At 31.9% G+C, this 10067-nt stretch overlaps 2 protein-coding genes across 2 annotated transcripts; both read left to right on the top strand.

Moving 5' to 3' along the window:
* Positions 1-3981: 3981 nt before the first annotated feature.
* On the top strand, positions 3982-5806 carry LOC110684228 (cationic peroxidase 2-like). Its single transcript, XM_021860646.1, has 4 exons — positions 3982-4377; positions 4503-4682; positions 4823-4988; positions 5085-5806. Exons 1-4 carry the CDS (start codon positions 4135-4137, stop codon positions 5495-5497), a joined length of 1002 nt encoding a protein of 333 aa, XP_021716338.1. The 5' UTR covers positions 3982-4134; the 3' UTR covers positions 5498-5806.
* A 2578-nt stretch (positions 5807-8384) lies between these two features.
* Positions 8385-10016, top strand: LOC110683963 (peroxidase 57-like). Its single transcript, XM_021860360.1, has 4 exons — positions 8385-8701; positions 8785-8964; positions 9210-9375; positions 9499-10016. Exons 1-4 carry the CDS (start codon positions 8474-8476, stop codon positions 9915-9917), a joined length of 993 nt encoding a protein of 330 aa, XP_021716052.1. The 5' UTR covers positions 8385-8473; the 3' UTR covers positions 9918-10016.
* Positions 10017-10067: the final 51 nt, after the last annotated feature.

Here is a 10067-nt window from a genome sequence, read left to right on the forward strand (position 1 = left end):
ACTTATGACAGTTATGAGATATGATTTATTCTAAAATTGTACATAATAATTAACTGAAGTAGTATTATTTTCGTTAAAAGATAAGCTAAGAAAAAATGAAAATATAAAAAGATGAATGAGCATAAGAAATATGAGTAAGTCAATAACTCTGACAATTTCTCTTAAATAAATACTGAGTAGTATATATGAGTAGTTATTTCATAAACAGATTTTATGTGGAGTATGTACGGAGTATAGAGTATTAAATAAGTTACTAGGCAAAACCTCTTTTTCCCATCTACTCTTTTTAAAACACTAGACTCTATAATTAAATTTAGAGGGATTCTATCAAAGCCCAATCATCTTTGTTTTTTTTTTTGTGTTTGTTTTTGCTTTGCTTTTGTTTGGTTTAGACTAATACTCCCTCCTTTTTATTAAATTTTCATTTTTAATATTTAATACTCACATAATAAAGAGAAATGACAAATGAGGCTCCTATAAAAGAACGGAGGGAGTACGTACTTCCTAATTAGAATAATTAGATAAGGAGAAATTATTCTTCCTCAAAAGACAGGATTTTAATTTTTTCTTCTCTAAGAGTAAGATTTTTTTTCTACTTTACTTCTCCTCTTTTAAGAGAGAATTTCCTTTTTTTTTAGATACTTTAAAATTGTTTCATTGGTGATGAATTATAAAATTTATGGATAACAGTTAGATGAAAACATCCTTACGGCTAAAATAATCATTGGATTGTCTGTCTCCAAAATTGTTGTATATTATAAGCTTTCCCATATAAGCAAAAGATGTTCCACACATAAAATTTTTAATTGATTCAATATATTATTTTTTTCGAATATTTATGATTTTATGTACATATCTTGTGACTCTTTATTTATTGATTAATTTTATTAATAAAAAAAGTTACTAGGACTTGCTATAACGAATTGAACATTAGATGCGTACATTGGAGGCTATTAATTTCAATGTGCCAATTCAAATATTTATTTATTTATCTTACAAGATTTTTTTTTTTGAACGGATTTATCTTACAAGATAAACACAAGAGGATTACAGAATATTATTATTCGAAAATGCAAGTAGGTTGTATTTGCGTGCTGCAGCCCTTTCCAATCAAAAGTTAAAGCATCAATCTAGAGTCTACAATTATTGATGAAAAGCTTATATTACCAATTTTATTTGCAAGTTGTAGAAAAAAAAATACAGTAACAATCAATTGACGTGTGATTCCATAATATGAGTAGTAGTTTTGCCTAAAATAAACCAATTATTGGATGCATATGCAGCAAATGATTTATGACACTCGCCCTTATCTCCTAAGAACAAACTTTGACCACTAATTTCACTTCTTCTATCCTAAACGATTATTTCGTTGGACATTTTATGGTCAAATGAGGTATTTTATTTGGAATGAAAGTAATTTATTCTGTATTTAGTAGCGGGAGTGGAAACATATTTCTTCTAGTCCAAAAAATTGAAATAAGGCCCTGTTCACTTCACCTTAAAAAAATAATATTCTATAAAAGTAATTTTAGTACAGTAAAATTAATTTCAAGTCGGTAAAAATAATTTCAATTCAGTAAAAATCAGTAATTTAAAGAAGAAATATAATAGAAAATCAGTAAAAAAATAATTTTAGTTCAGTATAATTAATTTAAATTCAGCAAAAAATATTTCATTTCAGTAAAAATAATTTCAATTCAGCTAAAATAAGGTGAAGTAAACGGACCTAAATTTTAGTAACTTTTATTTAATTAACATAACAATATCACGTAGGGCACTTTAAAATTCCCTAAATGATGTATCATGACCATCATACAATAATTATGAGTAAGTTCAGGTTTGTGCAACAAGTAAGTCTTGATCGATAGGTGATGGCTAAAGATGCCTAAAGTACATTCATCTTTCCATGCAAGTCAAACTTTAACGAAGGAGGAAGAAACTCAGCATCAGTTAGAAATCACGACGTGTACGTTTGATCTAGTTACTAACTTATAATTAGCACAGCCCATTTTCAAGATTATTTTATAATTAATGAATTAATTAGCACTACATATGTATATTATACTTCATATAGAGTGACTAACTTTTATACCTTCACTTGTCACTTCAAAATTCAATAGTTTGTTGAGTTCCAAATTTCTTTGCATATTACGTATGTTGAAAAAATGTTTAAGATGAGAGTTCTTCTAAACAAAAAGGCTTATGATGCGACTTTTAATTCCAAATGATTTTGGTATGAAGCCTTTTATTTTCTTACGTACACTCAATTAAAGCGGATAAGAATTGATATAATCATCAATTAATTAGTTTGGCATGTTAAATTCTATACGGTTTAGTATTTCTTTAGATGCAACTACCATCAGTGGCGGATCCAGGATTTTCAATTCGGGGGGACAAAATGCTTAACTTACAAAAAGCTTAACAAAAAATAAAAACAAAAAAAAAAACTCAAACACACAAATTGGTTAATACTTAGTAACATACATCACCCCCCGAATAACTATCAACTTCATTCTTGAACTAGTAACATACAAAACAAAATGCGGCATCTTTTTCAATACTATACTCAAGCTAATCCCATTTCTTGAACCAATGAACACTAAAGCGACGTAAACCAGACACTTGTCTTTGAGGAAAGTCATGTGTTTTTGGTTGGCAAGGTTTTTTAAGAATATAACCCCTCCTAACTGCATTTCGTTCATTTGGGGGGTAATCCATTATGTTTATACTTTTTCCCGGATCATGAGGAAGAAGTTCAACATCGTATACCAAATTTTCCTCCAATGGTACATTACAAGTACTTGAACCACCCATTTCAAATCATCTTCTTGACTTTGAGGGGAGCTTAATGAAGGGGAGTTATTGGACTCATTTTCATGGAGTTTCTTTCTTTTAAACATGAATTGTCGAAGATCGGGTTGTTTTCTAGTAGGCTTGGATTTGTTTGAATTAGGTGAATCATTTGACATTTCCTAATTAAATTGAAAAATATATATCAATTTCCACAATTCACATCATTGCATACTAATAAAACCTAAGATTAAAATTGCAATTAAAATAAAAATTCAACAAAGATTGCAATTAAAATTAACAATGATTCAACAAAAAACTGGAAATTAGGGTTAACAATTGGGGATTTCAAATTGGGAATTTCGAATTAGGGTTAGCAAGACATACCATTGATGGATTTGATGAAGCGAAGACGGCCGAGGCTCGAAGGTCAGACGATGAGGGCGTACCGGCGTAGGCAGCGCGCAGGCGGCGCACGCAGCTAGTGAAGTGGCTTTCGAACTGCCGATTTGCCGAAGTGGTGCTGTGGTGACTGGCAGACTGGTGAGGAACTGAGGAGCAGCGACGCACGCAGGGCGGTGGTTGCCTGGTTGGTGGAGCAGCGACGCACGCCTCGACGGTCGATCTCAGTGGACTAGTGGAGGCAATGGCGAATTGGAGGAGTGAAGACTGTAGACTGAGTGCTGTTCTTCGTTCTGTCGCGTTTTGCTTTTTTTTTTTTCACTTTTTTTTTAAAATTTTTTTTTAAAAATGGGGGGACAGCTGTCCCCCCATGTCACTTAATTGGGTCCGCCACTGACTACCATGGAACATATCAACAACAACGACAAAATCTTATTCTTAAAATAATTTGGGATCGACTAACATAAATTGTCATAAGAAATCGTACGATATACAGAAACGAACATGACAAAAATGTACGAAGTAGGAACACATAGCATATGAAAATAATTCAAATTTTAATTTTTACAATTATTACAAGACACTTCCTTCAAAAATACACAATTACAACGTTTATTAAACTGCAATATTTTGGTTTAAATTTAACATAGTACATAGGGTGGCGGCTGTCTAGTGTTTGATATTTACCATGCTACGTACGTTTAAATATTCATAGCCGACAACTTTATCTTGATGGCTAAGCACGTGATTATAATTGTATAACAACTCCCGTAGGGAAATTCAACCCAAACACCTCCAAACTTTACTTTAATTCACTATAAAATGTGGATAAGTTGCTCACTCAATTTCATTATACCAAGCTACTAAACTTAGTAGTGTATATATATTTTTTTTGTGTCGATTCAAATAACAAACAAAGGTACGTGAGTATATTTAGAGACAATGAAGAGAACCTCGCAATCTTCAATGCTCTTTCTTGGGCTCATATTAGTAACCCTAGTTGGCCTTGCCCATTGTCATGCTCATAGTCCTCATGGACAACTTAAAGTTGGTTTTTATAATGGCAAGTGTGGTGGACACAACGTTGAAAAGGTCATTTATGATGTAGTTAAGCAAAAAATTACTGCTAATCCAGATACAGTGTCTGATCTTGTTCGTGTATCATTCCACGATTGCTTTGTTAGGGTTTGTTCTTATAACTTACATAATTACTTCAGTCTTTTAATTATCTATTACAAGGTTAATCTTGTTCATTTTAATTTATAGCTTATTAAACATGTTTCACTTACTTGTGTGATTCAATTATAAAGGGATGTGATGGATCGATATTGCTCAATGGAAAAGATACAGAACAAACAGCGCCAATTAATAAAGGGCTTGGTGGTATCAAGACTGTTAGTGATATTAAGGAAGCAGTTGAGAAGGTTTGTCCAGGAGTCGTCTCTTGTACAGATGTTCTTGTTATAGGTGCTAGAGCTGCAATTTCCTTGGTAAGTTAATAAAGGATTACTTGTTTAGTTGTTGTACGTATATGTTTAATTGGATGCTCAAGCTCTAGACTTTCTAAGGGTAAAGTAAGCAATAATGATAAAAGGACATGCCAACATAATTTTGCTTGGTGTGAATGTAGGCAGGAGGAAAATGGTATGAAGTAGAAACCGGAAGAAGAGACGGAGTTGTTTCACGTAAAGATGAAGCACAAGCAAACATTCCTCCACCAACAATGCCAGTACCTCAAGCCATTGAATTGTTTGCTAAGAAAGGACTCAACAAGCATGATTTCGTCGTACTTTTAGGTAAATATAAACTATCATTTGAATGATCTAATTGAAAATTATTATATCAAAATGAAGTTGTTTTTATGGTTAATTTTGTATACATTTTACTTACAGGTGGACATACTGTTGGAACTGCACATTGTCACTCATTCAAAGAGCGTTTATATAATTTTCGAAATACCAAAAAACCAGACTGTACTATTAGCCCATCTCTTCTCCAACTTTTGCAAAAGACATGTCCTCTAAATAGTAAAATTGACAATGAAACATTCCTAGACCAAACAACAAATAGCCACTTCAAGATTGACAATGCTTACTACAAGCAAATTCTAGCACACAACGGCGTAATGGAGATTGATCAAAACTTGGCATCAAATCCCTCTACTAGAGGCCTAGTTATCGGACTAGCCAAAAGTCCTAATCAATTCCTAGACCAATTCGGTCCGGCCATGGTCAAGATGGCTAGGATTGGAGTTCTCACAGGCAACCAAGGGGAGATAAGAAAATCTTGTGGTTCCGTCAATTAGTTTAAGTTTTTAATTTAATTTCTCAATCCAATTTTAATTTTTGTCATTTGTTATTTGTTATTATTAGTTGTTGTTGTGGTTGTCGTTGTTGTATCAATAGAAGGTGGGTCGTAGCAAGTTGATATGCATGGGAAACTCCATGTGGTAATGCGCTGAATTAGATTCATTCATCATTGCATTACCTAGAAAAAAAAAAAAGTAGGGACATATTTTGTTAACCTTTATAAGTGCCATTATTATTCTATGGAATAATCAAAAAAAAGTTTTAAAATTGTGTTTGCTTGTACGTAAGTACGCGACACAAACAAATAGTGTTTTGCCTTTTGCTCTCCTTTCCTAATCTTAATTGCATTCCAACTCCCTCAAAAAAATGTACGTTTTATTATGTCATTTGATATTATGATAATTTAATTAGAATTCTTGCATCGACAATTCAATCACAGTATTATTAGCCTACGCACTAACCTTACTTTAAATTATTTATTGAGATGCCTCCTAAAAATAATTATAAGCAAATATCTCTATTCACACGCACGCAAAAAGGCGTTACTAAACTAGTTAATACTATATTAATAATAGTTATTTTTGTAATAATCTTCCCAATTTTACCAAAGAAGACGCTACGTCGCTACGCAAATATTAGTTAGAATATAACTGTTTAGGAACACTTTTTAATACGCACATACTCCGTAGAAGATTAGTATTTACAAATTTTGAAATTAAAATTTATCTTCACAATTTTAGATTAATTATTACATGTGCCATTCATGATTACTAGAAATTACATTAAGAATTTGATAGTGACTGGGGACCTAACCCAAACAACCAAAGCATCATCTACATGAATCGAATATAACTAAATAGATACATCTCATTCTCGTACATGTTGTAAAGAAGTGGCCTCCCTCTTTTCAAGATACCTTAATTACCAATTTTGGTCTGCCACATATATACTAAAACACATACTTGATCATTAACAAAATTAATTATCTAAGGGTCTGTTCACATTTACTTAATTCCAGTTCAATTCAGCTCTAATCAGTTCAGTTCAGCTCCAATCAGCTCATTTCAGTTCAACTCCTAATTTTCCTCTCTCATAAAATATTCATTTCAGCTCAATTCAGTTCAGTTTAGTTTAGTTCAGTTCAGCTCCAATCAGTTCAGTTCATCTCAGTTCAGTAAATGTGAACAACCCCTAAGAGTATGTAGCCAGCAAAAATGTCTTTGTATAAGACATTTGAAATTATTTATTATAGCCAACTCAACAATACATTCATACTAAACATATGTTTATATATATTTGTGAAAACATATGGTCAAATATAAGCGTATAAATTGTGTCAAAAGTCAAAATGAATAAAAAAAAACACGTATTGTTCGGGGAAGAAATTAAAGTGAAAAGTGATATAATTTACCTAGGTTAATAATACGAAGTATATAGCAACCGTGTCGGTGAAGCACTCAATAAAATTGTGTTTTCAGAAGTAATAGTCCATAATAGAAATGAAATAAGAAGCTAGAGATATCTATCGATGCATGTGAAGCTATGAAATAAGACAAGCAGTACGTGAAGCTAGAAGACACCACTAGACAGGTTAGTTACGTTGATAATAATTTACATGAAATAATGAATTTCATTTTTTAAGCATATTATATATATATACGATGATTATTATTCGAGATAAAATCTTGGATTTAAGTAGGGTGCAGCTTAGAGGTGGAGCCGTTTATTTGTTTGGACTTTAGAGTCGTAGTAATGCATGTCCTTAAGTCCTTTTTTTCCTTTTTCTTTTTTGGTACATATATGTGTCAAATAAAATGCATGTATTGGGTATATATTACTATTCACCTAAGAATGCTTTATGTGTTTTCTTAATGAAAATGATGAAATTGCGGAGGTGTCATTTTATGGTTAAAATCGTACACATTAATTAAAACATTATTCGTTGTGTTAGGCTATATATATATGACTTTAGGATCGGATTGAATTCATTTCGAGTCAATTTCAAGAATTTAGGTTTTGATAGTCAAATATCACCGAGCTAATTTTGTTAGGTTTAGATATAATATGGCAACGAACTAGCTAAAATTCATTCTTTGCAACTTCCATGCATTATATATTTGAAATTAAACTACTACTCAAATTTACGTACAATAGGAAAACTCTCAAATTTATTAAAAAGTTTGATTAGGAAAGTCAAGCTATAGATACTTTATACATGCGCATATATATAAATAATCAAGGTAAATTTTGAGCCAGCTAAGCTAGATATAAACTAAAATACGTATAATTTACCCAAATTATTAATTTTTTATCTGATAATATTAGAAAAGGAAAAAGTTAAAAACATTCTTAGTTGATCATATGTGCTGGGTTGAAGCCGTTGAACCGTTCAAACACGTACAATAATGATTACTCGTAACCCAAGTACTTTTCATATAATGATATAAAACCATATAATATACAAAATAATTCACATATTGTCACAAATCCATGTGCCATTGCCCTTCCACCTAAGCCTAATTGCTAATTATATTATTTTTAAGATTATATTTTGACTTGGAAAAACAGTAAATTCATGTCAACTCTCTAATACAAGATCAATGAACTTAACCCAACAAATGAATTATAGCTAAATAAACATGTCTGTTTTGGGATGTACCAATCATACTTTTGGCATGATATAAGCCAAAATTATTCTTTCTTAAAGATAATTAAGCTATAATGATAAGTAGTTGATGAGGGGATAATAGAATTCACGTTCATAACATTATTCAACTATGTATAAAATTAGCCAATTATAGTACTAATAAGCATATTATTTAAATCCAATTGCTACAATTTTACTTTTAAGTATTATATTTAGCTTCACTATAAATAAGGGAAAGTTTCTAGCAATTCTCATCATCACTTGATTGATCACAATAATCATCTCGATCATTTTTCTTTATCTCTAAATAAGCGAATTACAAAAAATGATGAGGTGTACTTCTTCTTCTGTAGCTTTAGCTCTAGGGCTCATTCTTGTGACCCTTGTTAGCCAAGGTTATGGGGAAAAACTACAAGTTGGTTACTATAACGGGAAATGTTGGAACTACAATGTCGAAGAGATTGTTTTCAACGTAGTTAAGGCTAAATTTGCTAGGGATCCAACTATTGTTGCTGGTCTCATTCGATTACAGTTCCATGATTGCATTGTTAGGGTAAGTAATAACCTGAATTGATTTGATGTAAATGATTTGGTATATGGTGATAAACTAATGTTGTGTTTATTTCTTATTGATAGGGATGTGATGCATCAGTCCTACTTAATGGACCAAAAACAGAGAAAACAGCATCACCCAATCTTAGCCTTAAGGGATTTTATGTCGTGGATGCAGCAAAGGCAGCTCTAGAGAAAGCTTGTCCAGGAATCGTCTCTTGTGCTGATGTACTCAATATTGCTGCTAGAAGTGCTGTCTTTTTGGTGAGTAACATAACACATTCCTATCAAATTAACCATGATATTTTTTTTTTTATCGCTTTTTATATATAATACAAAATATCTAATTTATATATTATTTATTTAAGTAAAGTAATAATATAGTGTACCTCTTTAAACAAGAAATTAAATTAACATAAAATTAGTTTATCATCACACCAAATTAATTCAATAATATTTGAATGAATTTTAAATAATTAACTAATCTTATCCCATACATTCAAAACTAGGCCGGAGGTAAATGGTATTTCGTAGAAACAGGAAGACGTGATGGTTTTGAATCACATCAAAGTGAAGCCATTGCAAATCTTCCATCAGAAAACATGCAAGTACGTGACGCCGTCCACCTTTTTGCTTCAAGAGGACTAAGTAAGGAGGACTTTGTTGTTCTTCTAGGTATGTGCATACTAAACTTTACCAATTTAATCCACAATATATATATATATATATAACAAGCTTAGTACAACAATCTCATGTACATCTATATATAATAATAACAATGTCGTTTTGTTCATAAAGGAGGACATACTGTTGGAGCTACACACTGTGACAAGTTTGAAAGCCGTCTATACAATTACCACAACACCGGTAAACCAGATGCAAAAATGAATTCCAACATGCTCTACGCCTTGAAGAAGACATGTCCAAGTAGGAGTAAAAACCAAGTTTATTTCAAAAACAACCCCAAGACTCATTATCGCATGGACAACACTTACTACAAGAACCTATTGGTAAACCAAGGAATTCTTGAGATTGATTCAAACATTGCTAATTCTCCATTAACCAACAGCCTTGTTAAAAAGCTAGCTTATGCTCCTGGTTACTTCGAGAGTAGATTTGGTCCGGCCATGGTTAACATGGGCCGAATCGGTGTTCTCACCGGAAAGCAAGGAGAGGTTAGGAAATGCTGCGGTGCTGTTAACCACCACAGACATTGACGACATTGCAAATTCCTTTCGTTTTGTTTTAGAGGAATAAGCAATTCTTAATTCTTTTTGTTAATTTTGTTAGAGATATGAGATATCGGAAAATATATGTGTGACCGATATCTCATATCTCTAACAAATACTTGTATAATTTACTTTGTT

The sequence above is a fragment of the Chenopodium quinoa genome, unplaced genomic scaffold (assembly GCF_001683475.1).
Source record: "Chenopodium quinoa cultivar QQ74 unplaced genomic scaffold, ASM168347v1, whole genome shotgun sequence".
NCBI classification, from domain to species: Eukaryota; Viridiplantae; Streptophyta; class Magnoliopsida; order Caryophyllales; family Amaranthaceae; genus Chenopodium; species Chenopodium quinoa.